Here is a 25,582-nt window from a genome sequence, read left to right as displayed (position 1 = left end):
ATTGAGGCTTACTGTATGACATCCTACTCATGTGTTGCTATGTGTTCTTCTCCCCCAAGTATTGTTCTTACAATGTGACTATTGGCAAAGCCCGCAAAGTGAAATCATATCTAGTGATATGAGAACGCGCTGGAGTTATTGGGCTATGATGACACAGTGGAATACAGAGAAGGTTACAGCTGGTAATCCCTTGATGGGATCTCCGTAACCAAGACACGGTCACCCACATAAAAATATGAACACAGTTTTCTGACTTGCAAGGAACAAATAAGTAATCAATTTGACCTTTATTAGTTATCCCTCTAGATAATGACTGTTGGGTTTGACTGAAAACAGAAAAACAAAGAAATGCACATTCACATTGCAATTCAATACCTACCCAATCGTTAACTGTTTTTAGACTCTGTTTTGGTGCCAAGACACACCTTATCTGTTTACATATGGACTCCACAAGTCCTCTGAAAGTGTGCTCTGGTATCTGGCACCAAGATACTTGCAGCAGATGCCGTTAAGTCCTATAAGTTGCAAGGTGTGATCTCAATGAATGAAAATTGCTTGTCCAGCACGGCCCACCGATGCTTTATTGGACAGAGATCTGGGTCAAGTCAAGTTGCTGTGCCTCTCTGTGACTCTTTTTTGCTTTGTGGCATGGTGCATTATGTGTTGAAACATGCTAACGCCATCAATCAATCAATTAATTGCTTGAAAGAATGTACATGGTTTACAACCACACTTAGCTAGATCATGGATGTTAATTTGATATCCACATGAATGGAAGGATTCAAAAACTCGTAGTAGAACTTTGTTCAAACTAACGTTGTGATGGCTCACCCGGGTGTTCATGAGGGTAGGGTTAGGCTTGTGGTTAATCTACCACACTTACCCAGACACTGTGTGATGTAAAATGAAATGTGATTTATCAGACCAGGTCAACCCTTTATAACCTGGACTAGTTCTGATGATCATGAGCCAATCATTGATGCTTTGGGTTGTGGACATGGGTCCCTGACCGGTCTGAAGCTATATAGCCCCATATGCAACAAAGTGCAATATATATTTTCTCATAAAATCAACCTCACTTCACCCAAGGCTACGCATGAACTTGTAGTCATTTTGCCAATTATCCTTTCTTAGATCCCTTTTGATAGATAGTACCACTGTAGACAGAGGACAAGCCTCACAAGCTACAGATTTGTAGATGTTTTGACATAGTCATCTAGCCATTACAATCCTGCCTTTGTCAAACCATCTCAAATCCTTTTGTGTGCTTTTAACTATTGGCTTTGAAGACAAAATGTTCTCTAGCTCCCCAATACACCCCACCCGCTAAAAGGTGCCATAATAAGAGATAATAGGCGTTATCCACCATTTATTCACTCTTTCAGTGATTGTAATATTATTTTATATACCACAACCATGAACATCTGAATTCATCTGTGTTATTTGACAATGTGTGGTGGGATATCTTTTCAGCTTCTAATAACCCAAACAAGGTTCACTCTGCATGTACCTTTTGTTTCATTGTACTGTGATACAAGGGAAGTCTATAGTATCAAACCTGACTTCAACTAATTCACTTAGTGCTCCAGTTAGCAGAGAGAAAGTGAATCATTGTGTGAGCTACAATAGCCCATTACCTGTGAGTTAAAGAGCTCCATCAGTCCACCACACCTCCTCCCCATCTCCCCCCCAGTGTGGAGAACGAGTTAGGCACTGAATGCCAGACAGCAAGTAATGAGTAGGCCGCAAGCCCATTTGTGCTGGGAGAGAATAGGTCCCTAATGAACCACTGAAGACACTTAGGTCCACTGAGTCAGGACTGAAATGTGCAGCTGATGGCCAATAGGAGCTTGTGCCAATTCCACCAGAAAAAAGGGGGGAAAAAATGACATGAATTTGGAAGATAAAACTTTCTTTGTAGATTTTGCATGTACGCCAAAGACTGATGATGTGTCAGCCACAGACCAGCTGGGAAAAACTTTACGGTTACAAAAATATGCCTTCTTCGTCCCTGTGATGACATACTCACTCTCTTTTTATTCACCATGTCAGGCAATGCTATCAAACCAATCCAGGCCATTTGTTTCTTGTTTTTTATGACGACACAAGCTCTTTTCCTGGAGTAAAATCTTTGAGTGCGTGAGGAATTAATTCTCAGTTGCAACATAAGTTTCAGCCATGCCACTATTTTGTATTTTGAAATACGAGAAGATAACTTCCTCATTGCACTTTCTTAGTCGCAGCAGAAAAACTGCACTTCCAGCATTTCTCGTCGAGGGCATCAAGCTCTCCCCACTGCACCTCACGGAAAAGGTCAAAGTGTCTTTGCTTTATGAAATCATAAAAGTCATGAAAAGAAACCATCTCAATGTCAAAGGTTTAAAACACTGTAAAAACTAAACTCAAATTACTTCAAACTAGGCCACTGCTTATACAGCGAGAGCATCTGTATGACTAGAAAAACATTCTCTGTAGACCTGTCTGGGTAGACCGACAGAGTTTAAACAGGGAGGTTTATGACTCCCAGACTACAAGCATGTCATATTGAGGAGTGCCCTCATTTGAACTGCTGTTTGGCCTAATGAAGCCTTTGTTGAGAAAAAAAAATTACAAGCCTACAGTTTGGTGACAGACGGTAGAAATTCCCTCAATGGTAATGAAAGGATAGGAGAAGTGGAGACACCCACCCAGTGCGTGGACAGCCAGCATTGCAAGCAGCAGGAGGCCTAGCATGGTGCTTCAGGATGGATTCAAACAGCGGGCTCACGTCTTCAGACACAGCACTGCAGAGGGGGGGGAAAAAACTGAGATTCAATATGTTGAAATAATTAGGACAATACAGTAACATGGCAATATGGTAAGAAGTGTGGTGCAAAGTGTGATCCAGGGCAAGATTTTGCAAAGAAACATCTATAGGTACTATGAGCTATGACAACAAGCCCTTAAAGGAAAGGGAGAACTTTAATTTTGACATGTATTTATGTTTGAGACTTTTATTTTGAAGGATAAAGGGAAGTCCTTGAGCTTTTTCCCAGATAGTCTCATCACCTATCTTGCTGAAACACTTGGTTACATGAAGAAGTCTCTATACTGCTTCGAAATGATTTATCTAGTGGCATATTAGGCACTTTCTAAAAGACAAGCAAGCACTGCGAGAACATGATTATCATTAGCCGCTAACAGAGCTAAAGCTAGCGGCTAAATTCCCATTGGTGCTGAACAAAGGGGCTTTATCACTGTTTCAAAGACTCTGACCTGTAATTAATTATTTAAGTTAAAAGCCTAAAAACTGCTCAAAACTGAACGTTAAGTATTTAAAGATGAAATTTAGATTAAAAAACCTTACTCTGCTTATACACAAAAATGGGCCACCTCAGAATTACACAAGCACTGATAACACAAACATAATAGTGAAACATAGACTACACCGACTTCTGAAGCCTAAAATCAAATTTGTTTATTTCCCACAAAATATACTAAGATTTTGTCATACAAAAAATTGGATGCATCGTTAGTCCGTGGAGGATGTGGAAAGCCTGTGGTGCTGTACCACCGAGTATGAACATCTTTGAAGACTGAAATTGTTTTTCTAAAGAAAAAGAACTGAAGGTTTCTCTGAAGGTGACTACCTCAGCTTGTTTTTCTCCGGCTTCCTTTAGGCTTTTCCTTTTTCTTTCAGTAGAAAAAAAAGCTGTAATGACAAATGGGGACTTCCAAAGTTGAGTGGAAACAGCCAAGTCATACTCTCTGCTTCACAAGTAAAAAAAAAAAAAACACTACTTTAGGAGGAAACAGAGATAGAAAAGGCTATCTTCCCTCTTCTCCGCCCTCAAATGTATTCAATATTTATGTGATATCCATCTCTGCTACACTGGTAGAGGTCACTGTTTGTCTATAAATTACTAAGAGAAAATTTTCACTGTGATTTTTTTTTCTCCCTGAGATAAGAAGTCATCATTTAACAAACAGAGAGCAAAAACACTTGGGATATCTCAGTTGATCCTTCTTTCTGAAGTGCATTACATTGTACAGATACATCTAAAATAAAATGGGGAAATTGTGAAAAACTCCATTTTTTTCTGTCACTCCTTGCAGATATTAAAACTCGTAAATTACATAGCTTCATTACACATGGAGTGAAATATTTGCAGACTTTATTTCTTGTAATTTTTATGATTATGGCTCTCAGATAATGAAAACCCAAAAATCAGTGTCTCAGAAAATTAGAATCTTCCCCAACATCAATAAAAAGGACATTTTAGGCTTCTGAAAAGTATTTTCATTTTTATGTACTTAGTATTTGGTTGAGCCAAATAATTCCTGCATGGTTTGCATGAATTACAAAGGAGGAGATCACCCTGACTGTGCTGAGGTGTTCAGGAAGTCCCAGCTGCTTTGATAGTGACCTGACCTCGCTCCTCTTCCTTTAGACAATGGGTCAGGAATAAAATTTCTTATCTAAATGTCAACATGTTACAATTACCATAGATGTTTTTTTTTAATCTTTTGTAAAATTGGAAAGAATATACACCGTGTTATTTGTGATATTTGTTATGTTATATGTTACAAGTGATATTTTCTCAGATTATAAAGAACTGCAAACGGTCATTCTTTGAATGTGCAGCATTAAGTGGTCAGATGCACTAAAATCAAAAGCTATTTCAATCAAAAACATCTTAACAGACAGAGTTACATGTTAACATAGAACCTTCTTTGGTATCACAGCACAATTCTTGATCCATTGAACTTGTGAGTTTGTGGAAAGTTTCTGCTTGAATTTCTTTGCAGGATGTCAGAATATCTTCCCAGAGCTGCTGTTTTATATGAACTGAATTTCACCCTCAGATCTTCTGCTTGAGGAAACTCCAGAGGTTCTCAATAGGGTTGAGGTCAGAGGTCAGAGGAGAATGGTGACCACACCATGAGTTTCTCCCCTTATATGCCCATAGCTGCCAATGATACAGTGGTTTTCCTTGCAGCATTCATTGTGATGCATGAAGATGGTTTTGCTACTGAAGGTTCAGCTCTTCTTTTTGCACCATGAAAGAAAGTGATCAGTCAGAAAGTTTATATATTTTGCTGAGGTCATTTTCACACCTTCATGGACTCTGAAGGGTCGACCAATTATTCTCTCCCCATGATTTCAGCCCAAAGCATTACTCCACCACTTCCTTGCTGATGTCACAGCCGTGTTGGGACGTGGTGGCCGTCCACCACCAATCCACTACTCTGTCCATCTGGACCATCCAGGGTTGCACAGCAGTCATCAGTGAACAAGTCTGTTTGAAAATTAATCTCCATGTAAGGCTGGACCCACTGGGACCGGTTCTGCTTGTGAGCTCTGGTTAGGGGCCCAATAGTAGGTTCATGCACCACAAGCCTCTGGAGGATCCTCCACCTTGAGGTTCCAGAGGCACCAGCAGCTTCAAATCACTGTTTGCTGCTTTAAGGGCATTTTAACAGCTGCTCTCTTAATCCGATGAATTTGTCTAACAGAAACCTTCCTCATTTTGTCTTTATCTGTACAAACCATCTTTCTTCTGAATCAGCCACAAATCTCTTCACAGTACGACAATAATGCTTCAGTTTTAGTTAAATATCAAATGTGTTCATACATTGTCATACGGCACTACACTATCTGATCATTTTCGACAGCAGAGATCCTTTCTCTTTCCCATGTTTCTTAAAACCTGTGGCATGCTTAATAATGTGGAACATCCTTCTTAAGTAGATTTCCTTTAATTGAGCTCACCAGACAAACTAATCAACCAGCTCTCTGAAATTAATTATACTGCTTCAAAGAGCCCTGACACACAATACCATCTATAAATTTAATAGCACAACAAAAAAATTTTATCTTTATGACACTTTAATCCAATTTGCATAATAATTTGGAACACGGTGTAAATACACTCATCCTTGGCATGCATGCAAGATTGATTTTGAACTTTTAATGAAGCATTTTAAAGGGGGATGTGAAAATTATTGTAGATCCAAAACTTAAAAAGAATTTTGCATGTTTGCCTAATTAAAATAAGGGCAATCCAGTCTGTTTTTTCTTTTAGGCTCAATTTAAAAAGGAAGTGAAAGAAATGTCTATTCTCAGCTATAAGAACAGGATTTCGTTTACTTTCTTTGAAAATGCTTGCTGTATTCAGCCAGGTTTAATAAATTAATTAAAAGCACACTGGAATCCACAAAAGTCTGTTCTAAAGTAAAACTCACTGGATAACATGTTGGGCAATTTACTACAAACTAAAAGAGAATGGAACACCTTAGACAGCTGTAGGACAGCTTAATAAAAAAGAAGACTAAATGCAAATCGTTTGACACTATCTCCAAGAAGTTTTAACTTGGACAGAACAGGGTGTGCCAGCACAGAAGAGATCACAAAATGTCATAGAAGAAAGTTTAGAAATAGATAAAACGAGCTAACATTAAACTTCTAGACCCCAACTTTATTAAAAGGTTTTGGATTTCACCTGAAAACTGAGTGTGTCAGGAAAGAAATCAAATGAAATACTTGGGCAGAATCACACGAGGACATTGTTAGTGGGAACAAAAAGCATTCGGTTTGCTTTCTTACCTGCTTAGCAACCATGAACCAACTATTATTGTGCATGTGTATGTACAAAGTTTAATTTTGGGTAATGGGGAAAATCCACATTACATTAAAACTTATACACCTACCTGATGTTTGTTAGTTATTGTATAATCATACAACATGAGGACTATTAAACAGAAAAGAAACTCTGATCAAGACAAAAAAAAAATTGAGTATTCAATATTAAGGCCAGGCAAAATTAAATATCAGCATAGCTTAACTAGACTATTTTTGAGTAAGTAAAAAATACAGGAATCTCTCGAAAGACAAAAAATAAAAAGCAACATAAAGCACCAAAAAAAACTTGCATCAATAACACAAATACATTTCTTTTTACATGTCAGCAACGTCAGAGGCTTGTTTCTTATAAGATGAGAGCCACCCAACAGCTGCTATAACCACTGTCTGCTTGGGATGGTGCCCAACGCGCTGCCTGGTGGATATTCCGCTTATCAGCTATTATGGCTTGGTGCTATGAATCATTTCAGCTCTGTAGCTCCACCCCATGGTTCACCCAAAGGATTTTCCATGCGTCTCTTTTTATAGCTTCAGCAGAAAGGATGTGGGCTGAAATTTGGGCTCTGCATTCAGTTTCCATCACAGCTTTGCTTGCCGTTTGTGCAACAAAGGCCCAGACAAAAGGACAAGTAGAAATGTTTGTAAGATTATTTAAAAAAAAAAAAAAAAAAAACTCCACCACAGAGAGAGGGCGGAAAAAGGTTTATTGAGCTGAGGTTCAGAAGAGGGAATAAACAGTCAATGACAGAAAAGGGCAGATGCATACCACAATTATCCTGAGCAGAAATCTGCCAGGAGCGCAGACTACAGAGTCTGACTCAGGCTGGCCAGACAGCAGGAAGCCAACAAAGGGGTTTTCACTGAATGAGTCAAGCACTTTGCCGCCACCTTGCCAGCATGCGTCCTCTATCCCCCCTTTCATTTCACCACTCACCTCAGTGGAAGTGATTAAAAAAAAGCTGAATCAACTCACACGAGTGGAAAACTCGAAGAAAATCAGGTCAGTATTTAGGATCAGGGAAAATAGTCGCTATCGCTGCTGTACGCCGACGTGTCAAAACCATGACCAGCTTGCAGGGATGTTAGTGGCGGTAGCTTATAATGGTGCCATTTAAAGCCCATTACGTCTGAGAGGAAAGACGTCGCTGAAAGACTGTGACATCCTGAAAGTGTGGCTTCCTTTCCGAGAATGGCTATCAGCGCATGAGTCATAATCATCCATGCACTTCATTTTGTCACAATGTAAAGGACTATTAAACTTTACATGGAGGTCAAAAAAAGAAAAACGCTTTTTTGGGGGAGTTTACACAGATCATTAAGATTTAAAGTAATGCTGTATCACCCCAGTAGGCTTTAGGGAAATTTCACTGAGGGCTAGGTATCTTCCAACAGTTTGGTATCTATGCTTCTCTTTAGTCCACTCCTTTTTTTTTTCCTCAATACAGACATAATGAATATGGCTTGCGTTCAGAGCAGTGGCATATGAGTTGCTTCAACAGCCAAGCTCCTTAAAGTGTTCAAAACTATTGACCCTGTGAAGACACGGACACTTCTAACCCGCAAAACGAGCACTTTAAACTGGCACCAAAATTTAATGAGCCCTCAGGATGACTCAGGTCATTTGGTATATTACTTTGTCAAAATATACATTAGGCCATAAAAATGAAAGGAAGAGCTCCATAAATTTGAAAGGAGTATCTAATCGGAAGAGTTGCGTAACAAAGAAAACTTTAAATAAAGCTACACAAAGGATGGGAGTTTATATTTAGCACAAATGGATTACTGCTGATCGAGTCTATCACGGAGCTAATTGGTTGATCACAGACTGAAACATTGTAATTTTCACACTGTGTTTTTTTTCCCCAAAATACAATTTGAGAGCCATTGCTGCAGTGATTTTAAGAGCACATGGACTGAGGCCTTTCTTGTGTTTTGTTGGTTTCATGCTGTAAAACGCATTATTTTCATATGTGTGTGCATAAATATATTATTTTTGCCTTAAGAAGTAATCATACATACATAATATATCATTGGAAATGTGCACAATTTGTCAAGTTAGAGATAAAATCTTCTTCTGTATGTAACAGAGCAAAACAAAGTAGGTAGTATCGGTGAAAATCGATAAGTACCAATTTCCTTAATTTTACAATATTTACATGTGAAACCAATCTTATGCCCCGGTCTTTTCTACCTCCGCACAGGTATGAAAATCAGCAAATTTAGCAACATTTTAGACAAAAAAACCTGCATTGATCAAATCTGGAATCAACAGATCAGGCATTTTAAAGATTGGTGATTGGCAAGAGGACAGAAAACTGCAATTGGTGCAACCCTAGTAAAAAAATTATTCATCTATTGACCCTCTTCTAATGTCATACCCCTAAATGAAATCTAGTCAGATGAACTGCCTTCAGAAATCACAGAAATAGTGAAGAGATGGTGCTTAAAAGCTTCAGGGATGGCTCAAGGATGAAAAATTAACAATAACCAAAGCAGGATAGGCTCATAAAACAGCAACCCAAACTTTGACATTTCATAAAGCGGAGTATCATCATCTAATTAAACTGCCAGGCTAAGGAGAATGAGAATTTTTTTAAGAAACAGACAAGACAGCTTTGGAAGCTCTAGAGGAGTGGCTCAGATCCACTGCTCAGGTGGGAAATATCAGCTGTGCAATCAACAAGCCATTGAAAGAAAGACAGAAGCCACAAGCCACAGAGAAAATCTAAAGAAAGGGGAAAGTTAACTTCTTGTTAAACATGAAAAAGATTATATCTATGGTAGTTTTTCTTCAGCGGGGACACCGAAAGTGGTCAAAGTTGGATGGATAATGGACAAAGGTAGTAAAGGGAAAAAGACCTGAGACAATGAACCTAAATGTAAAGCTATAGGAATGGTTTAGATACATGGTTCTCAAACAGAGGTACACTTACCACTGGTGACTTTTAGTGTATATCTTGGTATCAAATATTTAATTTCAAGCTTATAAGCCATGAAACAGAAAATAGGTAAATAATCGAAGCCCAATGATCTTTACTTCACACACAAATAAAGTACAGTGGAGAATATGTTAAGAAGAGACGATTAGAAGCAGGAATAAGGGTCAGTATAAGTGGCAACAGCACCAAAAATATTTTAACCATGTCCTAGTTGCCAGAAATCACAAAGATTCCCCGATGACCTAACACAATGACCAGACTAATTACACAGGTTGCATCTATTTATTTGTGTGAAAGAGCCCCTGAGGTACAAACTCCCAGAAGTTCAAATAAATGCTTGTTATCACTCCTTTCCCAACGTTTTAAACACTTGGCAGCCATATTGAATTTTTTATTTTAATTTTTTCCCACCAGGGGGTCTTTTTGTGGGCTCTAGTGTCCCTTATATGACAGTAGGCTGACAGAAAAGGGGGATGGACAGGGGGGAAGACATGCGGTAAATGTCGCCGGGTCTGGGAATCGAGCCTGCGATGGCCACGTCGAGGACTGAAGGCTTCCATATGTGGGTCGCGCTATCCCCTACGCCACCACAGCACGCCCCCATATTGAATTTTGAGATCAAAGTTATTGAATATCCTCTTGACTGTAGGAAACTGAATAATTTAGTAATTAGCAAGGTTATGAAAAGTATAAGAACCACTGGTTTTGATCAATATATATACACAAGTACATGCTGTGTATGTGCCTGTTTTGGATGAGGTAGTGTTATACTGTAGCCAAGAGCCTTACTTCTTAATTTACATAGAATCACAGCAAAGATTGAAAATAAATACTTGAATAACTATTTAAAAAATGGGTTCAACTTTAACAGCATGCTGATTATTAACCAAAGAGATCATACCATAAGCAGGTGTTACTGCTTTCTTTTTATTTGACCTATTATTAGGTATGTTTCATTAAAATTAAAAAAACATATTTCCCAAGGGAGACCCAGCAGAGACAGGCAGCAGAGCAGCAACTAATTAGCAGGAGTTCACCAATAAATCGGCCAGTCGATACATCTTTCCCAATGACAGAACTGCCCCCCAGGTCACGACTGCATGCCTGTTTAACAATAGTCACCTCAATGTTGTCAACCCAGTGACTTTGTCGATATATTTAGCAACATTTCAGAACCAGTCTAAATCGGAGTCGGCAGGTCAGGATTTTAAAGATCGACCAGAAAACTACAATCGGTGCACCCCTGCTAGTGCACTGTTTTAAAATGAGGGTAGCATGAAAGTTCTTGACCTCTGCTAACTCTTTCATGTGTATCTGTCTATATACACATAAAGACGCAGTATATGCGTTTTTTATGTACAACATCAAAATAAAAATCAACATTTGTTCTAATAGTTCTATTAAGAAAACAGTCTGGTTGATAGATCTGTGGAACTACTCACAACACATTTTTGTTCTTCCTTAACAAGTATGTAAACATTTGGTGTTGCAAGACTGATAATTGCTTACACAGCACATGGGGGGGGGGGGTGAAGAGGGGGGGGTGTTTAAGTCACATGTTTTTCTGTTATACATATTAGTAACAAGTGAAAATACTTGTTGAGGGAGTGTCTGGAATGTTCTAACCACTGCCTGAATTAAATGGGGAATTAAGGAATTGGTAGAGAAGAGAATGCTGGTCGTATGAGTGAGTTAAAGGGTAAAGAAAAATGGGACTCAGCCTGAAGACACGAGGATATAGTAACTACTATTTCTCTTCATCAATGGTTTTGCTCAGCATTTCTTTGAACTACCTTCCTTATCTTTTCATTTATCCTCTAGGTTTCATGTCTCTTTTTATCGTTTGTATCCCTTTCTTCATGTGTTTGCTTGTTCATGAATAAACAGTTTTCGTTTTGTTTTTATTGCGTCTTGCTTTTTAAGAAAATCTTTTTCTGTTGTTGCCTTAAACAACCTTTTTGTTGATAAATGTAGTGGATAGTTTTTGCCGAACGGGGGCGCAGCGTGTTCTATTTAACGTTAGCTTATTAGCTCTTTTTAAACAGTATCCTGTGCTTTGAACTTCTTTGCAGTGAAAACCCCGGACTAAGCCTGGCTGTGAATAGAGCTACTGAGGTTATGAGAGGCTCTGTCTTTCTTCAAGTTTTCACAGTTTGCTCCACAGCTGGTGCTGGGTTTACTTCCAAAATAACCAAAGTTTACGGTTATTTATTATGTGTCTTAGGCATACAGGGGATACGCTCCCTGTTCGTTTGTTTTTATTGAGCTCACACACATTTCATGCCTAGTGTTTTAGAAAGACGAAAGTTAAAACTCACCGACCGTCCAGCGGTGCTGGCTCTCTCTTCTGCCCAAACGATGTTATTTTCCAGAGCAGTTCTTTCCTTTCACAACAAAGCACCGCTAGAAACGCAGCCCACGCACTTTGATTCAGACGGCAGATAAAATTACAGGGATTTTTACCTGTTGGGTTGTTTCATTGATTTGGGGGCTTCTCTTGGATGAAACCACTCCTTGCTGCTTTGTCCAGCGGTGATGTCATGCGGAGGCTCCGCTGTACCGACCCCCTTAGCTCTTTAACCGTTTAGTGAACACAGCCTGGAAGGCAATAGGTCTAAAGAAACAAGACATGTAAACATTCATTAAAATTAACGACGATTACCGACAGATAAAGCCATGCAAAATCATCATAATAAACACAACCTTCGCTAATAAATTCACTAATAAGCTATCTCAAACCATGTGTGAGATGCGGAATGCAGCAACATTTGTAAACTTTAAAAATAAATAAATAAATATGTATTCCAGTTTTATTGAAATGGCAGGATGTTTCTCTCAAGTACAGTACAGTGTAATGAATTATTAATTTGCAATTATAAAATGCACGTTTATGTCCTAATGTAACCATTCCCCCATTGCATGTGTTCAAATAATCTCTCACTGATTTATTTTATAACAATACCAGCTCAGATATAATAAAAATATTACTTTATTACTGAATAATAACTACAAGACCCACTTAGTTAAATATCATTGTCTGTGTTTTTTTAGTTGTCATCTGAAATAATCTTTACAATATTCCTTTTTGTAATATTACTTTATGATATTACTTTAAATAATACAATTTTGATACAATTACCATAATACAAATATAATTCAATTCTGTGTGACTGAAAATAAAGAAATACTTGTTCTTCTAAAGTACTTTGAAACGGGGTTTGTTGTGAATTGGTGCTCCTGTATTTTAAAATAATACAAACAAAATTAGATTTATAACACCACGTAAAAAGAATAATTTTAGATAGATAGATAGATAGATAGATAGATAGATAGATAGATAGATAGATAGATAGATAGATAGATAGATAGATAGATAGATAGATAGATAGATAGATAGATAGATAGATAGATAGATAGATAGATAGATAGATAGATAGATAGATAGATAGATTTTTGCGTTTACAACGACGTAAGTAGACTTTCCTTTGTTCACGTGGCCGAAGTGAACGTAGCATAGATCACGTGGCAGAAACCCGGAAGTAAGTGTCTGTAAACAAGAAAACGGGTGAGTGTGCATTTGTTTCACTGTAGCTCACAGATGTAGATTTAAAAGCCGCTGTGCAGGACTTGTGTTTATCTGTTATAAACAGAAAAAAGCAACAAAAAAAACAAATCATACCTTACGAAACCTTCATTTGTACTTCTTAAAATCGTTTCTTTATGTAACGCCTGTGCATCAGCTAACAGTGGTTCAGCTGTTTTGCTAGCACAACTTGTCATTTATAAATGAACAATTTAGTCAAAAGCAATGCGAAATTACTTTGCTCTGACAGCCATTCAGGTTGCTCTGGCAACCTGAATGGTTAAATATAGGATTATCTGGTGTGTCTTCAGAGCTTGTCATCTGCTAATCTGCGTTGTGGTTGTATTTTGTGTTACAGCTGTGCAGTTCAAAAAGATGACATCTTCAGATTGGCACCTATCGTTAAAACTGGTAGATCAGCCCAAATCCACCTTCCACTTTCCGGAGATGATGCCCGGGGACGTCCCACCAGGAGGATACAGAGTGGCCACGTTAAAGCAGCTCGTAGCAGCCCAGCTTCCAGACTCGGTCCCAGATCCTGAGCTAATAGGTCTGTCAGTAGTATGAATAAATAAACTGTGAATATCTTCGTTTTCTGGGCTTCACTGACCAGTATGGTTCACAACACTATCGCATGTGTAAATTACACCTAAAGTGTCCCGTCTGTCCAGAGCTGGTTCATTGTGGGAGGAAACTGAAGGATGATCTTACACTGGATGCCTGTGGAGTTCAGCCAGGTTCCACCTTACACATTCTCAAGAAGACGTGGCCGGAGCCAGAGGGCAATCCAGGTCCGTGGATGTTGCTTTGATAATGAACAGTGCCTAATCCCTATTGTAAACAGTGTTGGCATAGTTACTTTGAAAAAGTAACTTTAATATTACTGACTACTTGATTTGGAAAGTAACTAAGTTACACTAAAAGTAACTTTTTAGTTACTTTCAGCAGCTGTTAACAACAACGCTCCGCCTCCTGTGAAAATCACATTGAGCTTTGCCAATTCTTAATTGTAAGCTATTTTATAATGGTAACATCAACAATGTGTCTCCACTGATAAGGTTGAACTGAAGAGGAGATTGTAGAAAAAACAGTACAAAAAAATAAAAAACCTGAGTGATTTGTGTGGTCCACTGTTGTCTGGAAAACTCTAAGAAGGATTGTAAAGCCCCCCAACCCCCACCTTCAGGTTCTGCGTTACGGCCCTGAGTTTGATGTAGCAGCGCACAGAGCTCCTCCTGCAGCTCCACAGCTCAGATGGCTGCACAGATTTGTGACACTTATCTTAATATTAATAATTAGAATGGCGTTAAGTTGCCATTATAATCATTGGCAACTACGGACACGTTTGTTCGTGGCTGTTTTCACGTTTATTGCGCTGTTCATATTGGTCTCGATGTTTGCAGTTTTCTGGAGCGCAACGCGAAGCTCGACGTCATTCAGAGGTAATACATTAACTTGACATTAACAAAGACACAGCGGGACGGATCTTCCGGGAAATGATGGACAAGGAGAGACTGAGTAAAACTCCCTTAATGACGGACAAATTCTGGGATTTATTATGAGTCTGCTTATTTCCAAACCCAAATGAGCAACTTCACGTTCAAAAACGAGCCAAAAAAGGCGCAACCCGCCACTCATTAAATCTGCAAACGACTTAAAAAAAAAAAGGAAGCCCAAAGCCGTTTATAATAATCGGACTTGGCGACAGAAACTCAAAATAGTTCAAGTTTTTCCATCAACAAAATGCGCATCTCCCTCCATTGTTTACATTTCTGTCGCATAGAGACGTCGGTCACTCGACAAGACGAGTAGAGGAAATACGATTACGGTAAATAACAAAAGAAGATAGTAACGCACAGTGATTTTGATAAGTAACTGTAGTCTGACTACTCGATTTGAAACAGCAACGCGTTATATTACTCGTTACTGAAAAAAGTGGTCCGACGTCAGTAACGCGTTACAAATTAACGCGTTACTGTGTGTGTGTGTGTGTGATCTCTTCTACAGAGCCTGTTAACAGAGCAACAGCAGCCAGAGAGTTTAGAGTGTTTCACGCTGCACTTCATTCACTCAACTCTGCCTATAGAGACTCGGTGAGTAGATTTCCACAAATACTGCATCAGCTACATGTTTTTTGTCCCGATATTTCATTTTGGTTTTTCTATTGAGGTTTCATGTAATGGAGTAACAAAAAGGAGCGCATAATTGCAAAATGAAAGAAAAACATGAATACAATGCTATATTTTTAAATATTCCACAAACAAAACAAAAAGCAATTGTGGTTTAACTTTGCATTTAGCGCCATTTACTCCAGTACCCTTTAATTAAGCGTGTTACGTGTTCGTAATTTGATCTAAATTACGAAGCTATTTGGTGAAGAAGAATGGGGAAAAACTCCCATGCTTTTTGCTAATCTATCACAAAACATCCTTATATTAAATGTTGAATATTAGCTGATATTGATGTCTGTTTCTTTTCTTCTGCTCTGAGGTTTATAAAATGCTGACAAACAAAGAGTCTCTGGATCAGATCATCGTAGCCACTCCTGGGCTCAGGTCGGACCCGGTTGGTCTAGGTAAGACTCAGCAGAACTCCATGAGACATTAAGAGCTCTGCATCTTATCGCAACTTGTGACATGTCCCCTTTAAACATTCAGGAGTGCTTCAAGACAAAGATCTCTTTGTACAGTTCACGGACCCCAACATGCTGGACATGTGAGTATGACTCTTAGCTTTATTTTATTTTATTTTTTTCCAGGTGTCATGTGACAAATAATATGACACTCGAAGTGCTATTTCTCCTGCAGATTAATCAGTTCACATCCGGCCCTGGTCAACGCCATCATCCTGGTCCTGCATTCGGTGGCCGGCAGTATGCCGGCCCAGTCCAGTGCCAGCTCCTCCCGAAATGTTTCTGCCAATTCTTACAGTGATATGCCAGGTGAGCCAAGAGATTGATATGTGTAAAAAAAATATATATCTTGTTTGTTTTTTTTAATGAATGCAGTCACGTTTTCACTGAAAGCTAGTAATTGTCGTGTATGTTGAAATAGTCTTGAATTGGCAAGGCTGCAGCTAACGATTATTTTAGTAATGATTAATCGATTATTTGGGTTGAAAAATTGGCGCATTCTGCTGGTTTTTCATTTAACCACTTCATTCATCTTCATATAATATTAAAACTACTTTGAAAGATTTAAATAAAAATAAAAATAAAATTCAATCCATTTTTTAAATTTAGAAAATAAACATTTTATTGCCCAAAATCCAATAACGCAGCGTGATCAAGTACACTTAATAATTTTTTAGCAAGGGACACATCTGCAGTTAAAAAATACTTCTGACGTGTCTTTGTGTCGGTATTCTCCAGTTAATGATTAATCGATTATTAAACAGGGTGTCCGTAAGTCCTTAAAAAGTCTTAAATTGATGTGACTTATATTAAGCCTTGAAATGTCTCAAAATCTAAGTTGATATTAAAAACATTATTCAAGGGTCTTAAATTTGATCATGGCAGGACAATTTAATTTTGTATCTGTAGTTTGTTTTTCTCATGGGACTTTTCGCTTTAGCAAAAGTATTACGTTCTGTCACTCAAACCTTCAATTGTATGCCAACATACCCTGCCAGTTATTATGGATGAGTACAAATATACTGTCAGTTAGCTGAACACTAGAAATTTCCCAGTATTTATTATTGCTTGATTATGATCAAGCAGGATCCCACAACCTTCCCTTATGTTTACAGTTTTTTCATTCTTAAATTTCATTCAAGATAGCATTAAAAAGGTCTTAAATTGGACTCTCTGAAACTCGCAGATGTCCTGCTAAATTAGTCAACGATTATTTCAGTAATCAACTCGTCACAAATAATCCGATTAATGAGTCGGACCTCTTTTCTGGCAGGCGGCTTCATGTTCGAAGGCATGTCAGATGATGAGGAGGATTTCCACTCGGTAAGTCATTTCTCACACCTCATATAAAGACAAGATGTTGTAATGCAGTCTGGGCTGATTATTCGAGCGTGTTTCAACAGGGGAGTTCGGCAGGTCCCTCCAGCCGAGCCGGGCTCGCAGCAGGAATGCGCCCCGTCTCTCTGGGCCACAGCGGAGCGACGGGGCCTCGGCCGATAACGCAAAGCGAGCTCGCGACGGCTCTGGCCCTGGCCAGCACACCCGACAGCAGCGCCGTTACCCCGACATCGGCGAGTCAGGTTAGACAGCGAAAACCGACCTGGATTTACTGCCTCGTATTTATCAAGAGGAGAATACTCGTTCCTGCAAAAACCTGGCAGCGTTGCGACTCTGTTCTATCCTTTTCTTTGATTAAGATGGACCCCTCCAGTGGCACAGCCCCGATGCCAGCTGGCACACCAGTCAGTAATGATCTCTTCAGCCAGGCTCTGCAGCAAGCTCTGCAGGCCACCAACATGTCTGCTCTACAGGTGAGCTAACCCACAGTGCGCTCATTTCTTCTAGGGGATAATGAGAAACAAAATGTTAACCAGGTGGCGTTTGGATAAAAGGTTAGTCTTTCTGAACACTTTTTTTTTTGTTTTTTTTTTCTCCTCTTGCTTTGCCAGGGCCGTTGGCAGTCCCAGCTGCAGCAGCTCAGGGACATGGGGATCCAGGACGAGGAGCTGATGCTGAGGGCGCTGCAGGCCACAGATGGCGATATCCAGGCTGCCCTGGAGCTCATATTTGCTGGAGGCCCTGGACTCTAAGCCCTTACCTCCCACCCGGGCCCCCTATGGACAGAACCCACAGTAGAGGAGAGAGCAGGAAAACATCTGGCTCACCTGACTGCCAGCAAATGAGGACATTTCCAACTTGCACTGTGTGGTTGTTGTTGCTGTTGCACCATTTGGTTTTAATTAGCGGTTCAAATTACGCTCCACAGATTGTATAAACTGATGTTCGTGTTGATTTGATTGATCATTTCTACAAATGTGAGTGAGCTATAATAAAAAACTATTTAAAACTATCTATGCCTTATCATATTTAAAGGATTTTATGTACATTAATTTTTTTTAAGCTTCGTATCGTGTTTTTATGTTATTCTGTCATCAAGAACATACTTGGAGTGTTGCATTTGTTCTTTCTTGCATTTTTGAAGAATCTTTGAATCTCCCATGGCAACCATTCAGGGATGCCTAAATGCTAGCTCTCACAAAGCCCTAACTATTTCCACAAAGGTCCTTCTTAGTGCTGCAGTCTCCAAATCAAGCTTCAGCCCCACACATCTGCCTTCCCCCCTGAGCCCTCCCCTCTCAGCTCCTCCAGACTAGCAGCTGCAGCAATGAGCAAACACCTGGTGGAACTGCACATCTGCTGAACAGCACTTCTGCTTCTTAATCCAACACTCCTACAAATGGTTATAAACAGCACATTAGAGGAGCGTTGCCATGATGTCAGAGAGGGTAGGAGCTTCTTAAAGAGACACTGCAGTCAAATGACTTCTGTTCTAATACATACATCATTTTTATAACAACTGAAGATAATATGGTAATTTGAATGTGCTGTAAAATTGCACTGTGTGCCTGGAAAACACATAATACAACCAAGCACCCCTTTAAATATCCTTGAGACTTTCTCTTTGTGTGGCCTTAAAGTTTTGAAAAGCAAATTACAGCCAGTATAAAGCATTTCTTTACAAAAATGTTTCATTATTCAACATATAGCAAAAAAAAAAAAAAAACATGACCTGTTCATGTCCAGTTAAGGCCAAAATGATAGATACTCCTGGCAGATTGAGATTTATTTTCATTCAACCAAGTAATGTTATGTTTCTGGGCCAAAGCACAGAATACTTTTTTTTATAAGATGTTACTTGCTTTAATAATAAACATATGTTTTCTTAAATGGAAAATGTTTGGTGCAGCAGCAAGTATGTTTGTATTTTTTTCTTTTCATTTTATTATATTATTTCATTTTAACATCCAGCAGCTAAAAAGCTGCTGGATAACAATCCAGCTCACCCTTATTAGCTAGGAAGTTACTCTAGCTAATAAGGATTTGATTACTGTATTGACAATTTAAAAAAAAAAATCATACTGATTAATCAGATGCTTGTAGATAACGTTCAATGTGCCATTTAACTTTAAAAATATATAAAAGTTGATTCCTCCCCCGCGCCCACCAACCAAAAACACTGCTTTTTTCATTCTTGTATTATCTGTGTCGAGGTCTAATTCACTAATAAAAGACACATCTTGCAATAATTTCGGACTTCACTGTAGATTACAAAAGAAATAGGCAGCTAAACCAAATTCTGGACCCCTGCTGGGAACACTGAACTGAATATTTGTGTAGTAGATCATTTATCGTAAATTCTTTTGTGATTCAACAGAAGTAAATAAATCCGAGCAACTTGCTTATCTAACATTGCCTTTATAATAAGATGTAATGTGCATTTCGTTGTGGTTTAAAAGATTTTTGTAAACGTCTTACACTTACGGCATATCGAGCGCAACTTGACTTGAGCCCTTTGAATGGATTCGCTCATGTTGTCCTCCAATATGTCCACTAGATGGCAGTATAGTGCTCTACTCAACCAGGTCAGTCTTCGTCTCCGAAATTAGGAGCAACATCAGAAGTGATATTACAATAAACTAATTCATTGACTCTGATAAGTCATGTTGGGAAATAATACATAACTTAGCCCTTCGGTGAGCAAAACATCCGTCCATCCATCCATCTTCTTCCGCTTAAAAAATCATGTATACGTAAACAAAATATTTGGCTTACCACCCCTTTCCTGTTTGAAAAGGAGTAGGAGAAACACTTATTTAATTAAATTCCTTATTTCAATTTAATGACTTACTTACAATGTCCTAATTATCCAAAATTTGTAACTGAAACCATGTTATAATATTCATGTTCCTGTTCGATACACTGTGCTAATGAGCCAACAAATAAACTATATTACATGGACAAAATGGTTACAAACTAACTCATAAGACAAGAAAAATCTATGGAAACAAAATAGTAATAATGACAATTTAAATAGCAATCGGACATAGAGCCATAGAATAATTACCAACTCCTTGCCAATGTACGCAGATAAATTCTTCTTAATATCCAGAATATTTAACGTCAGAAAGCCAATCAGAAAGCGCGGTGACGTAATAACGGAGGGAATCCCAAACAGTTGACATTGCGCAACTGAGAGTCCGCTGGACATCGGAGGTGATAAGTGGAAATGTTTATTACTATATGTAAGGGTCATTTTTATATCTGTTTATTATATGTGGTTATGTTTATTCAGTTAAAGATATTAACTACGAAAAAACATAACTCACCTGCAAATCATAGTGCAGCAAATAGAGCGGCTGCTCCCGCCGTCTTTTATCAAACGCCTGTTCTTTTTTTATTGCTTAAAATGAGTCCACAAACTGTGTTTGATTATTCTAAATTCACGTATGGCATGTTGGATATTTTACTGCATTCTCTTCTGGAATAGGGATGTTCGTGAGTGGAATCAGTTTGTGTGTGGTGTGTTGCTCCTGCCATGTTGCTGGACTCACGAACCGATCGAACCTGTTGGACTTTTATCGGCTCCGTGGTCACAGAAGTTCGGAAAATCAGCCGTCAATCCTTAAATCGTGCCGTGTGAACCTGACCTAAAACTCACAAGCTCTACTCCTCTCGTCTCGTCTCGACCACTGCTAACGCTCTCCGACTCTGGTCGCTATGGTAACGTTTACATACCCCTTCAAAATAAGATACAGATGCGCCTCAAAAACGAACATTTTACTTTAGTGAAAATGTTAACTCACGATAACGACTAAAGGCCTGAGCTTGTTTCTCTGCAACGAGACGGTCCCATCTGGGAGTGATGAGAGACAATAATACCCGAAGTGTTGCTCATGCACAGGGTGCTTGGTCTCTACATGGCGAAGCAGTTTGAAATCAAAATCAAATCAAATCAAATTTTATTTGTATAGCACATTTCAGCAGCAAGGCATTTTGAAGTGCTTTACATCATATCAAACACAGAAACACAATGCAGCATAGAATAAACAATCAAAACATGAAATTAAGTAGTAATAATAATAATAATAATAATAATAATTTTAGTAGTCCCATCATTAAATTTGTAAGTGATTGCGTTTCAAATACAATCCTAAACAAGTGGGTTTTTAGTCGAGATTTAAAGGAAGTCAGTGTTTCAGCTGTTTTACAGTTTTCTGGAAGCTTGTTCCAACTTTGTGGTGCGCTGAATGCTGCTTTTCCTCGTTTGGTTCTGGTTCTGGGAATGCCGAGCAGACCAGAACCGGAAGACCTGAGAGGTCTGGCAGGTTGATACAACAACAGCAGAAGGCTTCGTTGCCTCGTTAGCGAGCAGGTCACCATATCATGGAATGTTGGAATCACCTAACGTTATCATAACGCTGAAAAGTTTGTTTGTTTATTTATTTATTTATTTATTTATTTATTTATTTATTTATTTATTTATTTATTTATTTATTTATTTATTTATTTAGAGTGGACATTGCAGCCACTAGAGTTCTGCATCACTCCCGGTGCAATGATGCAGAGCCGGCGATTGATCGGTCCTCCTGCTGACAGGTGGCGCTGCAGAGCCGCGACATCCCTACCGCAGAACGCCGGTGTCAGAAGGAGGAAACTGCAAACTGAAAGTGTTTCCAAGCCTAACCAAAAGTACGCCAACTTTGAGGATTTCACTAAAGGTAATAATAAGTCGACGCCTGCCTTTGCGTCTCAATATGTTAATTTTGACAACCGCCAGCATAGTTTTTCTGTAAATTAGGTTTATACTGTAGACGTTTACACATTTAAAACAGCCAGTTAGCTGGCTAAGACCTTAGCATGCTGCGATAATGCAGATTCATTCTGTTGCACTCGTTAGCTACTCGCTAGCTGCCAGTGGATGTTATAAGACGGTTTAGTTTTAAGCGTAATTAGCGTACTAAAGAGTCACAAGTGCACGTTTTTGTTTAAAAATATTAAAACATTATGTGCTTTTACTTCCTACATGCGCAATATCTGCAATATTAGATTAATGTTGAGGGATGTTTTAGCGTTCGCCATCATTGTTTGTCCCTGATCTCTGCTGCTTAAAACCTCTCCTGTTCTCTGTCCTGTTTTATTTTCAGGATATTTCCAGTAACCAGGGAAAATGGTTTGTAGCTACGTTGCTTTTTACATTCAAAATGTCATGTATATGTAAAGCATATTTAACGAGTCTTTACTTATTTAATTAATGGTTGTTGGGGTTTAGTCACGCAGATATGACTCCCGGACAACCATCTTTTCACCTGAAGGCAAGTTGTGTTCCTTTTTTGTAAAGGGTTTAGATTAGATTTATTGCAATTTTTGATAATTATTGTGTTGGTTGATGAGTTTTAGACCTAGTAGTGTGGCTTTTCCATCAATCGCCAATCAGAGAAAAATTGGCAACCCCAATCTCCTACCGATTGATTGATCTACTGATCAGTCCACTCCTTATTGTTAGCCAAATGCCCTAGAAAGTCAGCTATGGAGTAGCTTTATTGCAGTATTTTAATGTAATTTATCCTACAATTTGCAGGGCGTCTGTACCAGGTGGAGTATGCCATGGAAGCAATCGGTCACGCCGGAACGTGCCTCGGGATTCTCGCAAATGACGGAGTGCTGTTAGCAGCTGAGAGACGCAACATCCACAAACTGCTTGATGAGGTTTTCTTCTCCGAGAAGATCTACAAGCTCAACGAGTAAGAAAAACACACTGACTCCCATTCTCACAAAAAAAAACCCCAAAAAACTGTTAACTCTGTTTTTTTCAATGGTTTTGTTGGAGGAAAGCTAATTATGTGTTTATCCTTTCAGGGATATGGCTTGCAGCGTTGCAGGGATCACATCAGATGCTAACGTACTCACAAATGAGCTGCGACTTATTGCACAGAGGTCAGCATCGGCCATAAAAAATGTTGCAAAGCTGCCAGTGATTGTTTCACGAAGCTAAATACTGAACAAGCTGCTTCTTAACCATACCTAACCTGTTTGAATTCTCTCCAGATATTTATTGCAGTACCAGGAGCCGATTCCTTGCGAACAGCTGGTCACAGCTCTGTGTGACATAAAGCAAGCCTACACACAATTTGGAGGTGAGATATTCAGGTTACTGAAGGAGATGTGGACCTGACCCAGTATAAAGTTGAGTTTAGTGAACTATTGGCTCACCGGCGCTTGGTGTCTCGACAGGTAAGAGACCGTTTGGCGTCTCTTTGCTGTACATGGGCTGGGACAAACACTACGGCTTCCAGTTATACCAGAGCGACCCCAGCGGTAACTACGGAGGCTGGAAGGCGACCTGTATCGGCAACAACAGTGCTGTAAGTTAAGCCTGTTACAATAAATCAATTAATCTAATGATAAATTTAAACAAGCTCAGTAATTTCCACTTGCATAGTTTATCGATTTTTTTTTTCTTTTCTCTTTCTACCAAAAACTGGATGACAAAAGTCTTCGGTCTGGTTCATTGGTCTCAACTAACACCTTATTTGATGTACAATTTTATTTTCAGAGACTTCATAATTCCTTTTATCTGTTGTTTTGTTTGTTTATTTTGGATATTTAACATTTCTTCCAGTTCCAGTGTTAAATCTTCACTAGAATTTAAAGCTTATTTGTCTTTGAGAGGGCGTACTTGCATTATTTTTCCACTACAATTACGTTACTTGAAAATGGATACAAAACCACAGTGTTAGTATTTATCGCAATAACTTCTAGGGCAATTTATTGTCCAGTAAAATTTATTGACAAGTCTACTCTAAGTCTGAAATTTCTGCTGAACGTCAATGAGAGGCAGCACAACCTCAGTTATAGCCATCAGTGTTAGTGCACTAGATGTATTTTAATTGTTGCTGATTAAATTCCTACGGATTTCCGTTATAAAGTCAAGGTTTCAGCTAGGGATCCAAGTCATCGATTAATGAGTTAGTCTTACTTTGATTTTTATTGATCGACTAACTATTATGAACTATTATATAAAAAATAAACGTGTTTTTTCGTTTTTATCAAGCAGGCCGACATCTTTCCATAACATATATGGCTTAATGTTTTATACTCTGCTGACGCTGCTCTGTCATGCAGCACCTCGGCTGAATAAGCTCTGTTGAAACTTAAGGAGCTCAGAGAGTGTATATATTTATAGAAACAGAACCGCATAAAGTGCGTTTTCCATCCTACACCAGACTCCATTTGGACTGTTTCTGTTTTGTCTTTAATTCTGTATCAACTGGTTCTGCTTAAGGATTGCGCTTAAGGTGGTGCCATCTGCTGGATGGCGGCAAAACTACTACAAGAAAGTTTAAGCAAATGTTATGAGTTAGTCCAGGTCTGAACTAATTATAATCTATTAAACCAATATAAAGTCAATAAGTGGAACATTATTCATTTGATGTGTATTGATGATTTCGATGGTGGCACTCATCAAAATGTTTGCTGGCATTCTGAATTATTATCTGTGTGGTGTTTTTGTGACTTTGTATTTTTGTGTTTTTATGATGTGAAGCACTTTGAGCTGCCTCATTCCTGAAATGTGCTACACAAATAAGCTTGATTGATTGGCACCCCTAAAAAAGGGGTTAAGCCTTTCATCTGATTATTTTTTCCTTGGATGCTACTTACTTGTGTTTATCTTGGTTTCAGGCTGCTGTTTCTATGCTGAAGCAGGACTACAAAGAAGGAGAGATGACTCTGTCCTCTGCCCTGGCTTTGGCTGTCAAAGTCCTCAACAAAACAATGGACGTCAGCAAGCTCTCAGCAGAGAAAGGTGAGATCCAGAGAATCTAACTCGCTACTTATAACAGATTTATTTAAAATTGGAATAGAATCCGATAAACTGGAATTCATGAATAGAAAACCGAAATGATGCGGGCAATCCTGTGAACGCCGTGACATAGCTCTTTGTCGCCCCGACTCTTGCAGTGGAGATCGCCACCCTGACGCGAGAAGATGGCAAAACAAAAATCAAGGTGTTGAAACAAAAGGAAGTGGAGGTACTCATCAAAAAGCACGAGGCAGAAGAGGCCAAAGCCGAAAAGGACAAAAAGGAGAAGGAGCAGAAAGAGAAAGATAAATAAGAAGAAAGCAAAGAATGTTCCTCCATTGTCTCATCACATCCTATATTGTTTTTGTCTTTTACAATAAATGCTTGGAAATTAATAGATGTGTTTATATTTGAGCTGTTAGCTGAAACCCAGAAATCTGACGGTTGAAGTGTGGGGAAAACTATAATATATACACTACACTCATCACACTTACTGGCTCCCCTGATTGGGGCTTGTAATACATGAAATGTTACCAAAAGCATTATCATGCACTGATTTTTCTTCTTTTTCTTTTATTTTATGAAAAGCCAACATTTCAGAGTGCATTTTTATTCTGATATGTTGTGAGCTGTTGAAGCAAAATGAGTAATTTTAAGTTTTCTG

At 38.8% G+C, this 25,582-nt stretch overlaps 3 protein-coding genes across 7 annotated transcripts in view; 2 read left to right on the top strand and 1 right to left on the bottom strand.

The window, feature by feature from the left end:
- The window catches only part of cd276 (CD276 molecule), a 100,943-nt gene extending 80,120 nt beyond the window's left edge, over positions 1–20,823 (bottom strand). For 2 of the 5 annotated variants that reach the window (XM_044133999.1, XM_044133967.1), the window contains exons 1-3: positions 20,682–20,823; positions 11,880–12,175; positions 2,688–2,783 (exon numbers count right to left, since the gene is read on the bottom strand). In XM_044133999.1, coding sequence (XP_043989934.1) covers positions 2,688–2,733 — 46 coding nt within the window. In that variant the 5' untranslated portion in view covers positions 2,734–2,783; positions 11,880–12,175; positions 20,682–20,823. The remainder of the gene's footprint in view (positions 1–2,687; positions 2,784–11,879; positions 12,176–20,681) is intronic. The other 3 variants (XM_044133992.1, XM_044133977.1, XM_044133985.1) reach the window with 3 other exon arrangements.
- LOC122841029 (ubiquitin-like protein 7) lies at positions 13,040–18,126 on the top strand. The gene is made up of 11 exons (XM_044133954.1): positions 13,040–13,126; positions 13,503–13,694; positions 13,816–13,935; positions 15,152–15,237; positions 15,635–15,719; positions 15,802–15,859; positions 15,952–16,085; positions 17,050–17,099; positions 17,180–17,356; positions 17,474–17,587; positions 17,726–18,126. Exons 2-11 carry the CDS (start codon positions 13,520–13,522, stop codon positions 17,864–17,866), a joined length of 1,140 nt encoding a protein of 379 aa, XP_043989889.1. The 5' UTR covers positions 13,040–13,126; positions 13,503–13,519; the 3' UTR covers positions 17,867–18,126.
- Positions 20,824–21,684: 861 nt separating the features above from the next.
- On the top strand, positions 21,685–25,313 carry psma4 (proteasome 20S subunit alpha 4). The gene is made up of 9 exons (XM_044134012.1): positions 21,685–21,835; positions 22,262–22,287; positions 22,387–22,429; positions 22,696–22,858; positions 22,974–23,051; positions 23,163–23,251; positions 23,349–23,479; positions 24,798–24,921; positions 25,077–25,313. The coding sequence occupies exons 2-9, from the start codon at positions 22,285–22,287 to the stop codon at positions 25,229–25,231; spliced, it is 786 nt and encodes a 261-aa protein (XP_043989947.1). The 5' UTR covers positions 21,685–21,835; positions 22,262–22,284; the 3' UTR covers positions 25,232–25,313.
- Positions 25,314–25,582: the final 269 nt, after the last annotated feature.

This window comes from Gambusia affinis, linkage group LG02 (assembly GCF_019740435.1).
Source record: "Gambusia affinis linkage group LG02, SWU_Gaff_1.0, whole genome shotgun sequence".
NCBI classification, from domain to species: Eukaryota; Metazoa; Chordata; class Actinopteri; order Cyprinodontiformes; family Poeciliidae; genus Gambusia; species Gambusia affinis.
Note: the sequence above shows the minus strand (reverse complement) of the source record. Positions and strands in the feature narration are given on the sequence as shown.

What these genes read in the sequence shown, in the direction of transcription:
- LOC122841029 (XM_044133954.1), top strand. Translation starts at nt 13,520, where the DNA reads ATGACATCTTCAGATTGGCACCTATCGTTAAAACTGGTAGATCAGCCC. An exon ending in GTCGGACCCGGTTGGTCTAG is followed by an intron (nt 15,720 to 15,801) that starts GTAAGACTCAGC and finishes TTAAACATTCAG; the next exon opens with GAGTGCTTCAAGACAAAGAT. An exon ending in ATGAGGAGGATTTCCACTCG is followed by an intron (nt 17,100 to 17,179) that starts GTAAGTCATTTC and finishes GTGTTTCAACAG; the next exon opens with GGGAGTTCGGCAGGTCCCTC.
- psma4 (XM_044134012.1), top strand. An exon ending in AACCATCTTTTCACCTGAAG is followed by an intron (nt 22,430 to 22,695) that starts GCAAGTTGTGTT and finishes TACAATTTGCAG; the next exon opens with GGCGTCTGTACCAGGTGGAG. An exon ending in CTGCGACTTATTGCACAGAG is followed by an intron (nt 23,052 to 23,162) that starts GTCAGCATCGGC and finishes AATTCTCTCCAG; the next exon opens with ATATTTATTGCAGTACCAGG.